Source organism: Phocoena sinus, chromosome 18, assembly GCF_008692025.1.
Source record: "Phocoena sinus isolate mPhoSin1 chromosome 18, mPhoSin1.pri, whole genome shotgun sequence".
NCBI classification, from domain to species: domain Eukaryota; kingdom Metazoa; phylum Chordata; class Mammalia; order Artiodactyla; family Phocoenidae; genus Phocoena; species Phocoena sinus.
Window position 1 is genome coordinate 396,711 of NC_045780.1, and position 22,389 is coordinate 419,099.

A 22,389-nucleotide genomic window follows, 5' to 3' on the forward strand; every position below is an offset into this window, starting at 1 on the left:
TTGATAAAGAGGTTTATTTGTTTGTCGTTAATTAGGACCTGTTCTCCCTGCCCTCCCTTCCCTCCATACCCAGTTTGAAGTACTGCTCTCTAATGACAAATCTGAGTTTTCTTTCTCTTATAAATGACTTAGTCTTTTTACCTGATGCCTCAAATTTTTTTATTTTCACTGTTTTGTAGAAACCAAAATTCAACTGAGGCAATTTGAAGATCTAATTGACTTTATCCAATTCATGGATCAGGCAGCATCCCGTCTAACAAAGAGAAGGTTGCTCCCAGGAGCTGTATAAAAGGGAAGGTTGTTTTTGGCAGAGGAGGTGGGATAAGGAGGTTAAAAGAGTTGGATGATTTCAGGCTGGGTCACCTTCCCTTAGGGGGAGACTGGGGGTCTTACTAGGGAAGTTACCTCACCAGTCCTGACCAGGAAATTCCAGACTGAAGCGTTTAAAATTCCAGTCACGGGAGAGGTTAGGCATTAGGTCTTGGTGGGCTTACAATGAATGACTACGTTTGGGGCCTCTTGGTTCTTTGTAAAGTAGGCATGTCTTCCAGACATGCTGTTGTCCTTTTTAGGTTAGTTACTCTATTCCTTAGTCTGCTTTTTTATTTTTTCCCTTAGTCTGTTTTTTCTTATAACAGTTTAGTAAAATATTCTATCCTAATCAATTTCTGTTGCTTATATTTATGTGAAATTTCTTTTTCTGAAATTTTAGAAGGCAGAGGAGGAGAACAAGATAATCTGTTTAGCTTCATGGCTGCTGGGCAACCTTCTTTACTGTTTTTCGGAGGGTTGGACAGTCTAGACTTAGACTCCATGAGGGCTTTTCCGGCTCTGTTTTCGCCCCGCCGCCACCACCACCACTTACGTATGAATCTTCTATTTTCTTTCTGTTTCTCTGTCCTGCTTTATTTGGAATCTGGTCTCTGCTGCTTCTCACTGTGGACCTTGTCTCGGCCATCCTGGCAGGGAGCATCCCCAGGGCCTGGACCAGCCCTGCGCCATCTGGTGCCCAAAGCTCCTCCCCTTTCAGCTGCTCCCCACATGGTCACCTGCCAGACTTTTCAGTGTTTCTCCCATTTTCATTGCTGCCTTTGCTCACTGTTGTGGAGATATTCATGCTACAGAGGTCTTACGGCTATTAGTAGTTTGTCCCTACCAGCTTATATTTTGAGGTTCCTTGGGATACTTGGCCACCTAATTGGGTTATGGACGTCGTCTGTGGGGGGTTTGTTTTGCTCTCCAGTTGCTCTGTCTTTATGAAGCGCTGTAGGAGGAGTCAGAAAGCTTTGACGATGCCACCGCATTCTGCTGCCTTGGTAACCTTGGTGGTGGTCGTTTAACTTCTAAAAATACACCTATCCTTTCTCTCCCTCCTTTGCTTTCCCTAGTCATTTAGAAGAGAATTTGGGGAAATGGGAACTGAAAATGCTTTGCATAGTGTTTTTGTATCTATAGAGACTTTATTAAGGGGTTTTGTTTGTTTGTTTAGAATAGGAAAAGATATTTTCCAGAGGGGATATTTCAGATTACTGTATTACACAAACCAAGTCAATTGGGGAAGTAAGATTTCTTTGCAGTCTTGCTAGTTTCTTATGTAAACTGTGAAATGTAACAGCAAGTTTAAAGATATTCTGGGATCCAAAGTCTTAAAAAAAAAATCTTTGCGTTTGGGTTTGTAACTACTATTTTGGCATCCAGTAAAGTCTGTACAAATTCCTTCCTTGGTGTTTCTGGAAATTCTGAAGTTGGAATCGTGCAACCCACCATACATATGACTGTTGGGACCTACAGCAGCGTTGACATTTTCTGTCCCTCTGTTTCCTTAAACTGACCCTTTTTGTCACCACCAAGACCTATTTGTTAAATCAGAAATATAAGTAATATTGTACAACGTTAACTCACGTAAGTAGTTTTAAGGAGTTGAGAAACTGCTTGGAGAAAAAAATTCTTACCAGATTTCATTAGTACTGCTGTTCAAAACCTTTTAAATTAATATGTTAATGAGTCCTTAAATCTTTTTTATACTTTATAGAGACTGCCCTTAAATAATGACATATTTGAGGCAAACTCTGATAGTGATCAACAAAGTGAGACCAAAGAAGACACTTCTTCAAAGAAGAAAAAGAAAAAACTAAGGCAAAAAGAAGAGAAAAGCCTAGATGATCTGAAAAAGAAAAAAGCAAAGACTGGGAAACTAAAAGATAAACCCAAACCAGACCTAGAGGGCTCCTCTGAAAGTATGGTTTTTGATTTAAGGACAAAGAAAAGAATTTTGGAAGCCAAAGAAGAATTAAAGGAATCCAAAAAGCCCAAAAAAGATGATATAAAAGAAACTAAGGAGTTAAAGAAAGTTAAAAAGGGTGAAATAAGAGATTTAAAGACTAAAAAAAGAGAAGATTCCAAAGAAAACAGAAAAACAAAAAAAGAGAAATGTGTTGAATCTCAGGTGGACTCCGAATTGAGTGTCCTTAGTGATTCTCCTTTTCAGGAAGAAGACAGTGAAGATTTGCATTCTGACAACAGAAACGAGAAGCAGCCAATTAAAGGTGCAAAAGATAAAGTAGAGCCGGAGGCAATTCAAGATACTGTTTCTGATAAACAGCAGGATGGCACTGTGAGCGCTGATGAGGATGACGTCAAAGCAAAGAGGAAGAAAAAGAAACTGAGAAGGACAGACGAACTTAAAGAGAGCAAAAAGCTAGAAAACAAGAGCCTCTTAGAGAAGAAAAATACACAGAAAAAGCAGAGGAATCCCGACAAAGGCCCAAGTAGCGCTGAGTTAGATAAGCCAATGGCTGCCTCCGCCCCAGCACAGAAGAGCTCCAGACCGTGTGCGGAGGAGAGAGGCTCCAGGCCCGCAGACTCCTCGGGGGAGGTGAGTGCGGAGGTGAGTGCTGGGGCAGGGTGGAGGGGATGGCTCTATCTGATTGAAGGGCTGTAGCTTGCATCTCACACAACACACAGATGTTCAGATCAAGCTAGCACTCTCGAGTGGTCAGGAAGCTCCACAAGTAATGAAGAGGAGACGGTAAAGCCGCAGCAGACCAACCTCGTTTTCTTGCACTTCACAGATAGTGCCTTTTTTACAGATTGGAGGTCTGTGGGGACCCTGCGTCGATCAGGTTTATCGGCGCCGTTTTCCCAACAGCATCTGCTCACCTCGTGTCTCTGTGCCACATTTTGGTCATTCTTGCAGTGTTTTAAACTTTTGTTTTGTTTTGTTTTTTTGGCCACCCCGCGCGGCATATGGAACTTCCCCAACTAGGGATCGAACCCAGGCCCCCTGCAGTGGAAGTGCGGAGTCTTGACCACTGGACCACTGGGGAGGTTAATACTGTAGGTGTTACAGTGTTTGTGATCGGTGATCTTTGATGTTGCTATCGCAAAAAAGGCTGAAAGCCCAGATGATGGCTAGCATTTTTTAGCAGTATTTTTTTTAAATTAAGGTATGTACGGTTTTTTTAGACATAATGCTGTTGCACACTTAATACTATAGTAAAAACATAACTTTTATATGCCCTGGAAGACAAAAGAAATTGTGACTCACTTTAGTGCAATGTTCGCCTTATTTGCAGGGGTCTGGAATCGAACCTGCAGTATCTCTGAGGTGTGTCTGTGTACGAAGCTTTTCTACCATTAGGGAGATAATAGTGTATCAGAAGGAAGAAATTCTCCTCTCCCTTCTAGGTTCGTCTGGCTGGTTTAGAATTGAATTGGCATGAGACTGATGAACAGGGGGAAGATCAAACAAGTTTAATAACGCGTACACATGGAAGAGACCCAGGAAAACGGAGTAACTCGCCAAAACGGACGAAGTCCTCACCTCATGTACCGTCCTCAGCCAAAGACCAAAGAGGGTGTTGAAGATGGGGAAGCAGTTAGGGGCAGCCACTAGGCAAAGCACAGTAGACAAGGGCAGGGCGGTCACACAGATGGAAGTCCTTGCTGCTCCACTGATGTCTCTGGAGGTTTGGGAGACACCCTTACAAACGGAGATCTCCCTTACAGATGCAAATGTTTCTCACAAGAGGGCAGCTTCTACTTGGTTTTCAGAGTTTTCCCCATGCCTGCTGTTTCTTGGAAAATAAACAGCTTAAAAGAAGTAATACGCCCAAGAGACATACTTGGGGAGGCAAATTCTGCTCCCCTTCAAGCCTGATTAGTGAGAGGCAGTTATAAATGCTGATCATCCAGCTTTTGAACCACCCCAGCGGTTTCCACACTTGCTTTCTTTTGGACTGACCGCAACCAGAAAACTGGGGGCTAATTTGTGAACAAAAGTCAGGGGTTTTTAGAGGTATTTAGCTACTATGTAGCATTGTGAAGTAAAGCTTATAGCTTCCTCAGCTTATTTTATTAGCTTTTCACATCCTACTTGTATGTTCCCCCTGTTGTCTCAAGACGATACCACTTGTGGGACTTCCCTGGCGGTCCAGTGATTAAGACTCCGCTCTTCCAGTGCAGGGGGCGTGGGATCCCTGGTCAGGGAACTAAGATCCCACATGCCGCGCCGCACGGCCAAAAAAAAGAGAGACGAACATACCACTTTTTCCTTAAATAATAGCACAGAGTGCGCTAACCTTCTGAGTCTTTAAATTCTTGCAAAGATATATTTAATAGAGCTTATCTCACTATTATAAAAATAATTTTACATGTTTTAGTTTTAATAATTTTTCAAAGAGAGTGCGGAAACTTGGTGTTGGCTTTTGAATATGATATTTTGTAAATTGTCAAGGTTGAGGGGTAAGCTTGACTGAGGAAGCATTTGATGTGAGCGCAGATGTAGTTATCAGGGGTCATGTGCACAGTGCATAAAAGGGGGACCTGATGCCAGGAACCTGTTTTCCAGTTTTCAGAATCGGTGTCAGCTCTGTCTGTTCTTGTTTTGGGTCTTACATGTGTCTTTTTCAGGAGAAAGAGACCAAAAAAAATGAACCCAAAGAAAAATACCCGAAAAAGCATGATTTGGACAAGGAAGAAAAAGGCCGAAAAGAGCCCAAGGCATTAAAGAGTGAGTGTGAATACTGACATTTGTCGTTTACATGGGTCTTTCAGGCAATGAGTCTAGTTCACTGTAAAGACAGACTCTCCCTCCTAAGCTGCAAGGTCATAGAGCTAGAGAATACGTTTACGGGGGAATTTAGAAGCTTACGCTACTTTTTGTTTACCAGTTATCTTAGTTACTTATGTAATAATTTATATTATTAATATAATTAACTCCCCCTCCTTCTGTTCACCTTGTTCTTTTTCCTTTTGGATATGAGGTAGAATATATTTTTATTTTTATTTATTTATTTCTTTTATTGAAGTATAGTCAACTTACAATGTTTTAGTTTCAGGTTGGGAATACATTATCTTTAGAGAGATAGGAGATTAGTTATGACAGAAAAGTAAATAAGCATCTCTTTTATAGTAGATGCTGAGGTAAACTACTGTTTAATATATTTATTTATATATTTATTTAGCTCTGTGTCATTTGTATAAATATAATGAATGTACATTTGATCACATCAAGATATAGCTCAATTAAGGATCCATAGTGCATATTAGTACTGGAACAAGTACTTTATAAGACATTCACCATTACAGTGTTTGAATAAAACTGGATATTTTAGTTCACACACCAGAAAGTACCTGGAACACATGTTCTCGTGGAAGCAGTGATTTCTAAGAGATGGATGATTTCTTGTGGGTTTTCTCCCCAAAGCTGTGTGTAACTGAGGTAATATTAAAAGTGGGTTTGGGTTCTAGACCTCAGTTTAGACTTGGCAGTAAGCCTCCGGCTGAGGGGCTCTGGGAAGGAGCAGTGGTGCTTTGATGGGTTGTGTGCAGGTGAGTATAGTGTAAAGACTGTACCTGTTCACAGCGATGTAACAGCTTTAAGCATCTTTTCTTTAGAGAGTGATTGGAGATTCAAAATATTGTAAGATTAGAACTGGTTAATAACTTTTTCTTCCTCCGAGTATCTTATCTGTCAGTTTCAGGTACATTTTTACTGTGAATGTTTAGTCTTAAATGACTATTCGTTAAGTTCATAAGGGCACTCCAGGGAGTCTGATTTTTAGTATCCCTGAAACTAAAACCTATCTGCTTCCGATCCAGGCCTGGTAGGGTGATTTGGCTTCACGGGCCTCACTGTGTCTTCCATTTTCAATTTTCAGAGTGTTGACCGTAATCTTGCTGCTTATGTGTACCTGTGCTTATATCTGATGCTTGGCACCCAGCCTCCTGGACAGAAATAAAGCTGGGTTGTTGGGTATACTTTGGAAGTGTGCCAGAACTGGTGAACGTGAGAGTCCTTATGTTGCAGATGCTGTGGTGTGATGGCCTTCAGCATCCTCTTCATACAGTAGCTTGGGAAAATGCCAGAATTCAGTTGCCATCAGATTTAAATACGAGAAAAAAGGACTTATCTGCAGAAAATAATGGAAAGAATGGTTAACCCTTTTATCTCTGAACATTGAATGAGATAAATTTCTAGCTGCTGTTCTGTATTTTTGTTATTGGACCAGTGTTCTATATAAATAGTTAGGATGTCACCATTTAGTACTCAGAGTTTAAATATGTCTGTAACAATCAACCTCAGTACTGTCACTATACAATATTACCTTCTGCATATGTCATTCTCTGGTGCCAGATACCTTTTTTTTTTTTGGCTGCACTGGGTCTTAGTTGCAGCACGCAGGATCTTAGTTGTGGCGTGCAGACTCTTAGTTGCGGCATGCGAGATCTAGTTCCCTGACCAGGGATCGGACCCGGGCCCCTTGCGTTGGTAGCGCGAAATCTTAACCGCTGGACCACCAGGGAAGTCCCCAGGTACTAGTTTTTAGTGAGGTATCTTTAAGGCACATAGTAGAAAACAAAATTGGTAAATTACTTAAGTTCCTTTCACTGTGATTTGGAAACAGTAAATCTTTATCGAGAGAGAGCCTTTTTTGGACTAGCTTTTTTATTGAAAATAAAAGGTTCAAGTTTGTGTTGGTAAGGATTGCACTCATATTTAATAATGCTTGCTTTTCCGCTGGCCACACCATTTTGAGCATTAACCAGAGTACCTGTGCTCTTAGCAAACTAGTTTATCACAGGTGTTTAAACTATTTGAAACAAGCCTGTGCAGTTCTTGAGGAAGATAAATGAGAAGTGACTTAAGAGTGCTACTGAGAAGATGTCCCTATTTAACATGAAAGAATTGAGTAAAAAAACCTATCCGCTATGTACCCAAAGTTTATAATAGAGTTTTTCTCATATCTTTAGTTAAAAGCGAGTGGATTTCCACAGGCATCAGGTGCAGTGTTGCCAGGCCACAGTCAGCGTGCTGACACCCTTACACCCCTCCCACTCTCCACCAGAAGTCCTTTTTGTACAAGGTTACCTTCAGGATACAACTGGAGACAGCTGTCTCAGCAGAAGGACAGTTGGTGGTGTGACTAGGATTATTCTGAGGCTTGCTGTCTGCAGCAGCCTTTGTCAAAACTGGGAGTGGTTCAGAGCCCCAGAAGAATAACCATTTACTTTGGACGTCCTTTCTGAATATGGAGCGGCCAATAGAAAGATGAATGGAAAGAACTTCATGGCTGTGATAGTCAACCTGACCAGACTTTCTAACCAAGGCAGATATTAGTAAGAATTAAGAAAATATCTCTTTTTAACACTAACCCAGATTTTCTTTTGGCTACAACAGAAATTTGTGACTCATTTATTATCAACTTATTTTTGTCACTAGCATTTAAGGAAATCAGAAATGCATTTGATTTATTTAAATTAACTCCAGAAGAAAAAAGTGATTTTCCTGAGAATAATCGGAAAAGAGAAGAAGTACCACCAGATTGTAAAGTCACAGGAGACCACAGGAGCAAGGAAAACAAGCAGCTACTTAAGGAAAGGAGAAATACGAGAGATGAGACTGATACATGGGCATATATAGCTTCAGATGGTGGTCAAGAGGTTGTGGACAGCACGTCCCAAGCGGACGAGAGTTCTGGTAGGTGTGTCCGTAGTCATTCTGCGGAGTGTTCTCTGTTCTGTGCACTGAGCTGTCTCCCTCACCTTCCCCTCCGCTCCCACGGTCATTCTGATCTCAGGATGGAGTAGAAAACCATTGAATCTCCTGAATGAATAACATTTTGTATTGAAGACTTAGATGATTCTGTGATTTCTGAATTAATCAGAAGTTGATGTAGTATGCTCAGTACATTTAGCAATTACACAGATTTCTGGTTTGCTGCCTTACCTACTCTTGCCAAGCAGTCTGATGGTATATCTTACTAGATTTCTTTCAGAAGACTATCAAATACAAACTTATTTGTATTCTTCCCTTTTAACTTTGCAGTAAATAACACTTATTAAATGAGGTTAGATTGTAAGTGCTATCCTGAGGATACCGGAATTAGCTGAGGAGGGGAAGGCCGTGTATAGAGTACGTAGGACAGTAGCTGTGGAGAAGAGTAATAAAGGGATAGGACAGAATAAACAAAAGAGGTTAATCTGATACATTTTTGTATAACTCGTGAAACAGCTGAAGAGAAGTTCTGAAATATTTGGGACATATGGCAAAGCAGGTAGCTTGGGGGCCCTATTACTACAGAGCAACTAGGCTCTGGGATACAGACAAGACAGGCCTGTGGCACGTTTTGGAGCTTGCAGGAGACCGGGACAGTGCCTTGGGGCGTGGGGGTGGGGGTGGGGGCAGTGGGTTGCCCAGAGGGCAAATACCAAATAGCACAGCTGCTGAGATACCAAGCAATAAACACTAGGTCCAGTAGGTGTTGGTCCAGCCACCTGGGGAGCTCCTGGGTGAACCCTGAAACTATCCCCGTTCACAGAGGGCAGGGAGAGACCCAGGAAAGAGGCAGCCTCCCTAGATGGGGAGGTGGCAGGCTGCACTGGCAGAGAACTTCCAGGAGGCCCGTCTTGGGGGCAGCAGGATGAGTAGACCTCGCGCCCACCCAGCAGAATCTTAACAGTTTACGAAGAGGCCTTAGTTCAGTCCAGGTGGTCTTAGCAGCTTTTACTCTTTCCAGGCTGTGTCCTTGACACTGTTTCTACTGTGGGAACAGTGGGCACAACATACAGCCCAAGGACAGGGGAGGATGTGAGGGGCCCCCTCCTGGCCAGGGTGTGGGCGGTGAGCACCTCGGACCTTCTCTCACAGTGGAGCGTTGGTAAAGCCCAGAAGCTGGTTCATTGAAAGACTAATAGAATAGAGCAGCCTGGGGCACCGTTAGTTTAAGGGAAAAAAGAATGAAGACTTAAACAGTATTTCCAGGGAAAAAAGAGACGTGATTATAGATGGCATCCAGATTAAAAAGATAATTCTATGAGCATTTTCTTACCATAGATTTGAAAACTGATTGAAATGGGAAATTCCTGGAAAGATACAGTTTAACAAAACTGACCCAAAAAGAAATACAAAAATTGGATAGTCTGGGCTTCCCTGGTGGCGCAGTGGTTGAGGGTCCGCCTGCCGATGCAGGGGACGCGGGTTCGGGTCCCGGTCCGGGAAGATCCGCGTGCTGTGGAGCGGCTGGGCCCGAGGGCCATGGCCGCTGAGCCTGCGCGTCTGGAGCCTGTGCTCCGCAACGGGAGGGGCCACAACAGTGAGAGGCCCGTGTACCGCAAAAAAAAAAAAAAAAAATTGGATAGTCTTATTACTATTAAAGAATGTGAAATAGTAATTTAAAATAGTCTTACAGATTTATGCAGGAGTTCATCAAACTTAGCAGTCTTTCCGAAAGCAGGTGGGTTCAGGAAGTGAGGTACAAGCATATATGCGACTTAGAGCCATGCATGTAACGTGGAACAAAGAAACAGGCTGTGCTGTTTCTGTGATGGGATGCTTTTAAATCCTTTAACTTTTTTTTTTTTTGGAAGTATAGTTGATTTACAGTGTTGAGTTAGTTTCAGGTGTACAGCAAAGTGGTTCAGGTATACATACATATATATTCTTTTTCAGATTCTTATCCATTATAGGTTGTTACAAGATACTGAATGTGGTTCCCTGTGCTATACAGTAGGTCCTTGTTGTTTATCTATTTTATTATTTTTTAAATCTATTTTATATATAGTAGTTTGTATCTTTTTTTTTTTTTTTTTTTTTGTGGTACGCGGGCCTCTCACTGTTGTGGCCTCTCCCGTTGCGGAGCACAGGCTCCGGACGTGCGGGCTCAGCGGCCATGGCTCACAGGCCCAGCCGCTCCACGGCATGTGGGATCGTCCCGGACCGGGGCACGAACCTGTGTCCCCTGCATTGGCAGGTGGACTCTCAACCACTGTGCCACCAGGGAAACCCAGTAGTTTGTATCTTTTAATCCCAAACTCCTAATTTATCCCTCCCCTCCTTTCCCCTTTGACAACCATCAGTTTGTTTTCTATGTCTGTGAGTCTGTTTTCTCTTTTGTCAGTAAGTTCATTTTTATCATTTTCTTTAGATTCCACATATAAGTGATATCATATATGTCTTTCTCTGATTTACTTCACTTAGTATTATAATCTCTAGGCCCATCCATGTTGCTGCAAATGGCATTATTTCATTCTTTTTTATGGCTGAGTAATATTCCATTGTACATATGTACCACATTTTCTTTTTTTTTTTTAACCCACACTTGTTTAATTTTGGCTGTGTTGGGTCTTCGTTTCAGTGCGAGGGCTTTCTCTAGTTGTGGCAAGTGGGGGCCACTCTTCATCGCAGTGCGCGGGCCTCTCACTATCGTGGCCTCTCTTGTTGCGGAGCACAGGCTCCAGACGCGCAAGCTCAGTAGTTGTGTCTCACGGGGCCTAGTTGCTCTGTGGCATGTGGGATCTTCCCAGACCAGGGCTGGAAGCCATGTCCCCTGCATTAGCAGGCAGATTCTCAACCACTGTGCCACCAGGGCAGCCCCCACGTTTTCTTTATCCATTCATCTGTCGATGTTTAGGTTGCTTCCATGTTATGGCTGTTGTAACTAGGGCTCCTATGAACATAGGGGTACGTGTATTCTTTCAAATGAGAGTTTTCCTCTTTTCTGAATATATGCACAGGAGTGGGATTGCTGGATTATATGGTAGCTCTATTTTTAGTGTTTTGTTTTTTCTATTTTTGGGCTGCTCCTGGTCTTAGTTACAGCACACGGGATCTTTGTTGCCACTTGTGGGATCTCGTTGCCGCTTGTGGGATCTTTTAGTTGCGGCATGGGGGATCTTTAGTTGCAGCACGTGGGATCTAGTTCCCTGACCAGGGATCAAACTCAGGCCTCCTGCATTGGGAGTTCGGAGTTTTACCCACTGGATCACCAGGAAAGTCCCTATTTTTAGTTTTCTGAGGAACCTCCATACTCTTCTCCATTGTGGCTGCACCAGCTTACATTCCCACCAGCCATGTAGGAGGGTTCCCTTCTCTCCACACCCTCTCCAGCGTTTATTGTTTGTAGACTTTTTGAGGATGACCATTCTGACCATTGTGTGGTGACACCTCATTGTAGTTTTGATTTGCATTTCTCTGAAAATTAGCAGTGTTGAGCATCTTTTCATGTGCCTGCTGGCCATCTGTGTTTAAATCCTCTATCTCCTACCATCAAATATTTGATGTGCTTTTCACTTTTTTTTTTTTTTTTTTTTGCGGTACGCAGGCCCCTCACTGTTGTGGCCTCTCCCGTTGCAGAGCACAGGCTCCGGACGCGCAGGCCCAGCGGCCATGGCTCACGGGCCCAGCCGCTCCGCGGCACGTGGGATCTTCCCGGACCGGGGCACGAACCCGTGTCCCCTGCATCGGCAGGCGAACTCTCAACCACTGCGCCACCAGGGAATCCCTGCTTTTCACTTTTTAAACTAGTGCGGTCATGTTGAATTATCCCCAGATTCCCTCCACTGCACTGCCCGTAGAGAATAAACGTTTTCAGCCGTGGTGTTGACGAGCCCGTGGACCAGACACATGAGGGTGGGAATGAGCGCTGGCTTCGTGCGTGCGGGGGGTGGCTCAGAGCCCAGGGCGCTGGGGGCGTCATGGTGGCGCTTCCAGGGGGAGAAACCCAGCCCAGTGCGACATGGCCGCAGGCAGTGGCTCTTCCTTACTCACGGGTCTGGTCTCTGCGTTCAGAATGCCTGTACCTACGTGGAGGCGGGGAGCAGTGTACAGCTGCCCCTCCTGTAAGGTGGCGCAGTGCAGTTGATGCTCTGCAACTGGCCCTTCCGGATGAGGAGGGCTGACCGTCTGTCCAAGAAGAACGGCCGAAGGAAGAAACGTTAGAGCTTCCTCTTACTGAATCCTTGATTTCTCGCTGCCTTTCAGCTTCCAAAATTCATATGTTATTTTACAGTTAATAGTATACCTATTTGTCTTGATGCCTTTTTGTGTGTGACCTCTAAAAGTGGATAATTCATGTTACTTCTCAAAGAAAATCAGAAATTTAACTAGAGACTCGGTTACATAGTGACGTATGTTCAAAGTGCGTGTAACATTCTGATTAGGGCACCATATATTTAATAAAACAGCATTGTATTTTTTTATAGTCCAGCAAAATGTATCTTAATAAGGCTCTTCTGTGTTCCAGATGGCAGACAACAGATTTTGAGTTTCGGCATGGATTTGCAGTTGGAATGGATGAAATTAGAGGATTTTCAAAAACATCTTGATGGGGAAGATGAGAATTTTACAACAGCAGAAGCAATTCCAAGCAGTGAGTAGTTCTGGAATTACGGGGATCCCCTTCATGAATCTAGGTATGTAAAACCTAATTTATCTTTCCTTTCATTTTAGATTTATTGAGGGATGCTGTGAAAAATGGGGATTATATTACTGTGAAGTTTGCACTTAATTCAAGTGAAGAATATAACCTGGACCAAGAGGTAAAGTGTCTTTGTAAAAATCTCATGAGGGCTTCCCTGGTGGCGCAGTGGTTGAGAGTCCGCCTGCAGATGCAGGGGACACGGGTTCGTGCCCCGGTCCGGGAGGATCCCACATGCCGCGGAGCAGCTGGGTCCGTGAGCCATGGCCGCTGGGCCTGCGCGTCCGGAGCCTGTGCTCTGCAATGGGAGAGGCCACAGCGGTGAAAGGCCCGCGTACCACAAAAAAAAAAAAAAAAAAAAAAAAAAATCTCATGAAAGAAAGATGGAAAGTAAGTCTTTTATTTATTTATTTATTTATTTATTTTGAAAGTAAATCTTTTAAAATAATTCAGTTTTATTCTTTCTTTTCCTAACTATAAAAGTGATACATGTTCACTTTATAGGATTCAAACATTCTAGAAATGTATAACATAGAAAATTACAGGGCTTCCCTGGTGGCGCAGTGGTTAAGAATCCACCTGCCAATGCAGGGGACACGGGTTCGAGCCCTGGTCCAGGAAGATCCCATGTGCCGCGGAGCAACTAAGCCCGTGCGCCACAACTACTGAGCCTGCGCTTTAGAGCCTGTGAGCCACAACTACTGAGCCCGTGAGCCTAGAGCCCGTGCTCCGCAGCAAGAGAAGCCACTGCAATGAAAAGCCCACGTGAAGCAACAAAGACCCAACACAGCCAATTATTTATTATTTTTTTAAAAATGAAAGAAAATTACAGGTCCCGTAATTCCAACCCTGTATAATGACCATTAGTTTTAGCCGTGATTTGCCTGGTTTTGTCTGTGGTTTAACCTCTGCACTTTGAGGGGAAAGTGACTCCTTGTTTTCATGTCACCATTTGTGTTTCATTGGTAGTTCCCTATTTACAACAACTGCCCATCTTTCTATTGTTTGTGTGTGTGTGTGTGTCTGCGCTGTGAGGCTTGCAGGATCTAGTTCCCTGACCAGGGATCGAACGCTGCCCCCTGTGGTGGAAGCACACAGTCTTAACCACTGAGCCACCAGGGAAATCACCCAGCTTTCTATTGTTGCTGGGTTTTTTCACACTGATTTCTAAAGATTTTAATGGAAGCATATTAACCCATTCCCTGTTTTTACATTTTTATTTTTTGAGTCTTATTGCTTGGAGGGATTTTTATTTTTAGGTAGTTACATCTGTTGATCTTTTCCTTTAAGCCTTTTGGGTGTCCTACCTTGCTTAGAAAAGATTCTTGTACTTTCTTCTTTAGTTTTCTTGCTTTAGTAGTGGATTTGTTAGGTTGAATCCTTTCGATTGCAGTAAAAAGATTATTGGGATTTTCATTAAAATCACATGAATATATAGACTATTTTAGCTCAGAATGGACATTTGGAGTCTTCCATCCAGGAATATGACAACTCTGTATTCATTCCGCTCTTCATTTATTCCCTTAAGCAAAGTTCTTGGGGCTTTTTTCTTCATATAGTTCTTGTATGTTTATTTTAGATGTATTCATACATATTTTATAATTTTTAAATCATTTTCCATATATATGCTGTGTACAAGAGACCCACTTCAGACCTGGGGACACATACAGACTGAAAGCGAAGGGACAGAAAAAGATATTCCATGCAAATGGAAATCATAAAGTTGGAGTAGCAATACTCGTATCAGATAAAATAGACTTTAAAATAAAGATTGTTAACAATAGATAAGGAGGGACACTACATAATGATCAAAGGATCAATCCAAGAAGAAGATGTAACAGTTATAAATGTTTATGCACCCAACATAGGAGCACCTCAATGCATAAGGCAAATGCTAACAGCCATGAAAGGAGAAGTCGACAGTAACACAATAATAGTAGGGAACTTTAACACCCCACTTACACCAATGGACAAATCATCCAAACAGAAAATAAATAAGGAAACACAAGCTTTAAATGACACAATAGACCAGATCTAACAGATATTTATAGAACATTCCACCCAAGAGTGGCAGAATACACTTCTCAAGGGCACACGGAACATTCTTGAGGATAGATCACAGCTTGGGTCACAGATCAAGCCTCGGGAAAATTTAAGAAAAGTGAAATCATATCAAGCATCTTTTCTGACCACAACGTGATGAGATTGGAAATCAGTTACAGGAAAAAAACCTAAAAAAACACAAATTCGTGGAGGCTAAACACTGCACTATTAAATAACCAAGAGGTCACAGAAGAAATTAAAAATACATAGAAACAAATGACAATGAAAACACAACGACCCAAAACCTATGGGATGCAGCAAAAGCAGTTCTAAGAGGGAAGTTTATAGCAATTCACTCTCACCTCAAGAAACAAGAAAAATCTCAAATAAACAATCTAACCCTACACTTAAAACAACTAGAGAAAAAGGAATAAAGAAAACCCAAAGTCAGTAGAAGGAAAGAAATCATAAAGATCAGGGCAGAAATAAATAGAAACAAAGGAAACAGTAGCAAAGATCAATAAAACTAAAAGCTGGTTCTTTGAGAAGATAAACAAAATTGATAAACCCTTAGACTCATCAAGAAAAAAAGGGAGAGGACACAAATCAATAAAATTAGAAATGAAAAAGGAGAAATCACAGCTGACACCACAGAAATACAAAGGGTTATAAGAGACTACCACAAACAACTATATGCCAATAAAATGGACAACCACAAAGAAATGGACAAATTTTTGGAAAGGTACAATTTTCCAAGACTGAACCAAGAAGAATTAGAAAATATAAACCTATCACAAGTAAGTGAAATTGAAACTGTAATTAAAAACCTTCCAACAAATAAAAGTCGAGGACCAGATGGCTTCACAGGCAAATTCTGTCAAACATTTAGAGAAGAGCTAGCACCCATCCTTCTCAAACTGCACGCGGGCTTTTCTCTCGTTGCAGCGAGTGGGGGCTACTCTTAATTGCTTTGCGCGGGCTTCTCGTTGCAGTGGCTTGTCTCGTTGCAGAGCACGGGCTCTAGGCGTGTGGGCTTCAGTAGTTGTGGCACGTGGGCTCAGTAGTTGTGGCTCGCGGGCTCTAGAGCGCAGGCTCAGTAGTTGTGGTGCACAGACTTAGTTGCTCTGCGGCATGTGGGATCTTACCGGACCAGGGCTCAAACCCGTGTTCCCTGCATTGGTAGGCGGATTCTTAACCACTGTGCCACCAGGGAAGTCCCCTTATTTCAATTTAAGTGAATCCTATTGAGTCTGTCTAAAGTACTACGGCCAAGAATCATTTTTCTTATATTTGTGTTCCCTCCAATTACTCAGACAGGCAAATTTTGCTAGACTTTAAGATTATAGCTAAATTAATTCATATACTGGAATTTGGTTTTATCAAATGTTATTTAATAAATTGTTCGGTTTTCTCATATGGTGATTGCTTGAACTAGTGATCGGAAATATTTTAGCTAATAGTTACCTTTTTATCTTTTGTCAGCCTTTTGTAGTTTTATCTCTATTGAAAGAACTTTTCTTTCTCTATTTTGTTATGGACTCTCAGAAACTAACCATATCAGTGTCCTGTTTGCCACTTCTGAATTTCCTTCTGTATCCTTAGAGAACTTAAACTCTCACTTCCCAACGGTTATATTTACATAGGCCAACATTGTCTCATCCAGAAAGCATTCATTTTAGTTTGTAACCAATAGAATGGACTTGTGTGACTTCTCACGGTCATTTCTAGCCTTCTGTCTTTGGGCCAACCAAATGAGTATAATGAATATGTGCGTTTCACCTGTTTTACCTAAAACACAGGAGACTTTTGAGGGAAGTAAGTACCTTTGCCATTTATGTGGCTCATGGTTCACTGTTCATTTTGTATCATGCAGAGTGTTGATATACCTTTAGAACTTAATAAGTGGAAGTTGTCAAATTTTTTGGTAACACATATGGAAAAATTCTAAAGGTGATTAGTTTCTGATTGTTTGTTAGGGTATTTTAATGAAAAACCTAAGTACGTAGATACATAAATCAATGTATTTCAGTGATTTCGCATTGAAACATAGTAAATGAAAAAACTTAGTTCTAAAATTTTTCTGATTAAACATTGACGTGTTTTTTCATAAACAAAACCAATACAGGATTCCAGCGGGATGACACTGGTGATGCTTGCGGCAGCTGGGGGGCAGGACGACCTGCTGAGGCTGCTCCTCAAGAAGGGGGCAAAAGTGAACGGTCGGCAGAAGAACGGGACCACTGCACTCATCCATGCTGCCGAGAAGGTCGGCCACTCAGAAGGCTTTGGCTCGATGGTCTTGGGACCAAGACAGAGTCTGTCTCTGCAGGGAAATGTACCGGTCCTACAGTCACGTAACTTTAAATTTTCATAGTTCAGTTCATCTGTAACTTGTCATAAATGGATATGTTTTTGTTGACAGTCATACTTTGTAATTGAATTTGCAAAATCACTTATCTAGTTGGAAGTGATTTATATTGAAAAAGAACTTCTGATCAAGGTATTAATATTAATTCTTAGGTCTTTTTAAAATCTTTTCCAATCTAAATTAAGTGTCCCTTTTGTTTAATAATTTAATTAAAATGTTCCCATATATTATTAAAAGATTGATATGCAGAGTTTCTTATGCTGAAACCAGTGGTTAAACTTGAGGTTGGAGTTTCTGGCAACGGTGCGCGGCTGTTCGGGTACCTGTGCTGGGCCTGCTCCCTGCGGCCTCCAGCTTTCCCAGGACCCTGCACGGGGGAGCTGTTTATATCGTGTTCACCATCCTGCTTGGGATAGAATCTGAGTACTTTTCCTGGTGGATAAAAATCTTAAAACGTCTAGAAATATCTTAGTTGTAAAGAATTTGGGGAATTAAATTTACTTTTTTTTCTTTAACAGAACTTTTTAACGACAGTGGCTATTCTTTTGGAAGCAGGAGCTTTTGTAAACGTCCAGCAGAGCAATGGTGAGACGGCTCTAATGAAGGTAAATGCCTCCCGTGGAGCAGTCCTCCCCTCAGATGCAACATGGTCCTGCTGGGGTCTCCAGCTGCTGCTGTGCTGGGGCTGGTGTCTGATGGGGACGAGACTGTGGACCTACAGGTCACAGCTGAGTGGGAGAAACAGACCCGCAAAGAGGCAGTTACTCGGTGTGATGAGCAACGTGGTGGGAATAGCACAGGGGGCTATGAGCTTGTGTACAGTGGACACCAGGCTCAGTCGTGTGGATTTGAGCTCAGCCTTCGGATGGACCTGGCAGGTGGCTAAGCCACATCCTCAAGATGCAGGTCAGCAGGGATGAAACGTGTGAGTGGGAGGGAAGCAGGCTGTGCCGTGCGCGGACCTGGGTGTGGAGAAGAGGGATGTGCATGCGTTACTGTTTCACTGGTGACTTCATCTTCTGTGCTCAGAATTGTGGTTTGCAGACAGTGGGGTTTTTTTGTTTTAATTTATTTTTGGCTGCGTTGGGTCTTTGTTGCTGTGTGCGGGGTTTTTCTAGTTGTGGCGAGCGGGGGCTGCTCTTCGTTGCAGTGTGCAGGCTTCTCACTGCCGTGGCTTCTCTAGTTGCGGAGCACGGGCTCTAGGCACGCGGGTTCAGTAGTTGCAGCACACGGGCTCAGTAGTTGTGGCTCACGTGCTCTAGAGCGCAGTCTCAGCAGTTGTGGGGCACAGGCTTAGTTGCTCCGCGGCATGTGGGATCTTCCCGGACCAGGGCTCGAACCCGTGTCCCCTGTATTGGCAGGCGGATTCTTAACCACTGCGCCACCAGGGAAGACCCCTGCAGACAGTTTTGAGTGGAAGGTTGTTGAAGCCCCCCCTCCCTGTTTAGCAGTCTTGCATTTGCTTCTAGGGGATCCCGCCCAGTCCAGCACTTTCCTGTGGCAGCTCCAGGTTTCTGGCCTGATATGCTGTCCACACAGCAGGCTATGACCCTGTACCGTGCGTGGAGGCTGAGGCTCACTTGCCTGCTCCCTACGTGCAGCTGTGTGAGCTGCTCACCAAGAAGGTGTGTGTCTGTGGTACCTCTTCCCGACCTTCTTTCCTGAGTCAGGAAGGCAGACTGGTCAGAGCCCCCGGTTGGCGGGGGCCCTGGCCCTGAGTCTGTGCTTGACCGTGCAGTTCTTAAGGCCTGCGTCACCTGCTCCTCGGCCTCCTTCCACACTTGGGGGTTAAACCTTGCTCGCTGCTGGTGTTTCTGTTCATTTTTGATTCATGGAAATGTTTATTTTGTCCAGGAGCCCTCTCCTTGTGTGTTTCTACTGAAGGATGTTTAGAGCACAGGTCGCACGTGGAAGCATGAATTCAAAACTTTATCTTACTAAGAAATCACCAGGCACGTTCTCAACAGCAGATGCTCGCACAGTCTGAAGCATGGGGGGGCGGTGTGAGACGGGGGAGTGGGGCAGGTTCTCTGCATCTGTGCCAGGCAGCTAGGGGCTAACCCTCACGGCAGCGGGCAGCCATCTGAAGGGCCAGCCTAGAGAAAGACAGAAGCAGAATAAAGGTTGGGTTTCGCTACATTGTTTTTAATGTCCCCCGATACAGTGCGGGGAATGGATTGGTTTGTAGACTTGTAGGGAGGTTCTTAAAATTAAGTGGGATGATAATAGTCTGCACGGAAGTAGTGACAGTGGAGACAGAAGTGGACAGACTGACCAGTCTTAAAGAGGTCAAATTCACAGGACGTAGTAATTGAAGGTGATGGTTGGTCCCCTATTTCCTAAGTTAGAGAACACGGGCGGCACAAATGGAAGATTTTTACACGCACTGGACCTGGAAATGCTTAGGTGTTTTACACGTGGATCTTAAGCTCAGGAGAGAGGTAGGTGGGAAACTCAGATTTGGCTTTGAAAGAGGTCACCCATTAAGGGTCGGAAAAGGCCGGAGATGGAGGAGGGCCAGGAGGGAGAGGCGTTTGACTGCGGTCTGAATGAGGCGGCCCTGTTTGTACTGCACACTGAGGAAAAGGACCACAGCACTTACGCTTCCCAGACAGTTTCCGACCCCAGTGGTTCTTTTCCCTCCCGTCACGGAGAACTTACTCCCCGCTCAGCGTGGAGAGGGTCACTGAGCAAGCACAGTCGAGTAATTATTGCTCCTTTATTCCTGACGCAGGCCTGTAAAAGGGGAAATTCAGACATCGTCCGCCTTGTCATTGAGTGCGGGGCTGATTGCAACATTCTGTCAAAGCACCAGAACAGCGCGCTGCATTTCGCAAAGCAGTGTAACAACGTGCTGGTGTATGACCTGCTGAAGAATCACTTAGAGACGTAAGTATGCAGTGAATGTGCCCGGTGCCGATTCGGACACATAATTGGAGTGGCCTGTGTGTAACTGCTCGGAAAAAGACTGTCAAGTACAAGACCTGACGGGTCTGTGGTCTCAGAAGATGATGCATTTTAAAAGTGCAAGTTATTGAGGACTTAGAAACTGTCCAACTTATACTAAGAGTATCATCTTAAAATCTTAATTATGCTCTTAACTTGGCTCCCAAACATTTTCTTAAAACCATTTAAACTTTTTAACATAATTTTTTAGAGCACGTTTTAGGTTCCGAGCGAAGTTGAGTAGAAAGTAGATTTCTCGTATACCTCCTGCCACCACATGTGCATACCCTCTCCAGGTGGTGTGTCCATTACAGTTGATGGACCTACAGTGACATGTGCTCATGACCTAGAGCCCCTGGTTCCCCTGAGGTTCCCCTCGGGTGTTGTCCATCCTGTGGGTTTGGACAAACGTAATGACGTGTCTCCACATCGTCGTCTCACTGCCCTAAACATCCTCTGCGTTCCACCTGTTCCTCTCTCCCAAACCCTGGAAACCACTGATACTTTTCATGTCTTCTCCAGAATGTCATTTGGTTGGAATCATACAGTATTCGCCCTTTTCAGATTGGCATCTTTCATAGGCATTTAAGTTTTCTCCGTATCTTTACATGGCCTGATGAGCTCGTTTCCTTTTAGTACTGAATAATAATTACATTGTCTGGAAACTACCACAGTTTACACATTCAAGTTCATGCTTTTTCAAATGAATTCTACGTCATTTTATTGGAAGTTCATATTAGCTTTTTATTGCTTATTTTGGCAACACGAGCTTCAGGAACAGTAGCTAATGCAGGTAAGGTGTTTATTGTTCATGTAACAGAGTCCTGGGTCAGCAGCCACTCTTCCCCTCTCCTCACCCACCAAACATAGGACATGACTTGGATCTTCACACCTGAAAGATGGTTATTCCCCTTCCAGATGTAGGATCCATGTTCTAAGCAGAAATTAAGGTAAATTTCAGACAGGAGACAAAAAAGGCAAAGGCCGAAAAGGGAGTGTGTGCCTGGGGACTCTGCCCACGCAGACAGCCTTCGCCCACCCGGGTGGCAGTGACCGGCGGCCAGCAAGCAGGGTGACCAACCTGCCTGGTTTGCCCAAGGCTGAGGGCTTCTTGGGACGCTGGGCTTGGTTTTACATCTGTGACGAAAGGGCTCTTGGGACTGTACACTCCTTGAAGCAGAGCATCCTGGGATGGGGTGGGTTGGTTACATTCCCAGCAGGGTCGTCTGAAAAGACTTTTGGAATTAGCAGTAATCACCTTATTTGACTGCTTGCTAAACTAAGTGCTGTAACAAGACTTTTCTGTGTGTGGCCGTTCTTGGGTTTATTTTCCGACATAATTCTTATTTCTGATTCATGGACTCATCCGAGGAGTGTGTATGGAGCTCTGTCCGTGTGCTGGGCACTGGGTAGGGGTGGCAGCGGGGCACAGACTTGCCCACTCGGAGCCTCCAGACAGACAGGCATGTGACGTGTCAGGTGTGAGAGCTAAGAAAAAAGCAGGGAAGCAGGAGAGAGGCTGCTTTTTTTTTCCCCCTTAAGGTTGATCTGGGAAAGCCTCATTGTATTCAACAGTCTGATAATGTTGTAGCTCATGGTGCTTCCCTACACAAACGTTAACAGCGTTTACTGTACTTGTTTATTAGACTTTCAAGAGTAGCAGAAGAAACAATAAAGGATTACTTTGAAGCACGTCTTGCTCTCCTAGAACCAGTTTTCCCAATAGCATGTCATCGTCTCTGTGAGGGCCCAGACTTTTCAATGGATTTCAATTACAGAATCCCACAGAACATACCAGAAGGTAAGTCTGTGTTTTCTCTCATTTTGAAATGTGACATTATAAACTGATTTTCAGGCAGAACTCTTTATTCTTTTAATAAAACCTTAACAAGTTACATTATGTGTAATAATTATGTACAATAGTTAACAGCACTGCTGCTCTGGCAGAAAAAAAGAAACGCAGCTGATACTCACCATCCCAGGTGACCCCAAGGGGTCCACATAGCAGCGTGTTAGCGCTTGTCTTAGAAGTATGCAAGTTGAGTCTTAATAATTACACTAGTTTTTATTAAAATTGACTTTTATTAAAATTTAGCTTTCAAGATGATATGCCCAAAATCAATATTTTCCCTGAATTTTATTATCACTAATAGTCTTGCCCTTTTAAAAAGACAAAGAAAAATGAAAACGTCTTGTCCCATAGTACAGTTTAGTAGCAAGAGATGAGAACTTCAGTTCTGCTTCCTAGTTTCTGCTTAACAGCTACTTGGTAGGTAGAGACCATGGCCATGGCCCCTCCTCCAGGACACGGGTGCTCCGTATACAGAGTGGAGG

At 43.4% G+C, this 22,389-nt stretch overlaps 1 protein-coding gene and 1 pseudogene across 6 annotated transcripts in view; both read left to right on the plus strand.

Annotated features, from left to right (window-relative positions):
- The window catches only part of MPHOSPH8 (M-phase phosphoprotein 8), a 49,857-nt gene that overhangs the window by 23,240 nt on the left and 4,228 nt on the right, over nt 1–22,389 (plus strand). Inside the window, exons 3-11 of one of the 6 annotated variants that reach the window (XM_032610966.1) lie at nt 2,033–2,887; nt 4,912–5,011; nt 7,724–7,981; nt 12,525–12,650; nt 12,731–12,819; nt 16,867–17,076; nt 17,628–17,714; nt 19,844–19,998; nt 21,702–21,856. In XM_032610966.1, the coding sequence (XP_032466857.1) occupies nt 2,033–2,887; nt 4,912–5,011; nt 7,724–7,981; nt 12,525–12,650; nt 12,731–12,819; nt 16,867–17,076; nt 17,628–17,714; nt 19,844–19,998; nt 21,702–21,856 (2,035 nt within the window). Of the gene's footprint in view, nt 1–2,032; nt 2,888–4,911; nt 5,012–7,723; nt 7,982–12,524; nt 12,651–12,730; nt 12,820–16,866; nt 17,077–17,627; nt 18,016–18,578; nt 19,617–19,843; nt 19,999–21,701; nt 21,857–22,389 lie in introns of those variants that run through there. The other 5 variants (XM_032610967.1, XM_032610969.1, XM_032610970.1 and 2 more) reach the window with 5 other exon arrangements.
- Nucleotides 6,117–6,527, plus strand: LOC116743057 (annotated as a pseudogene).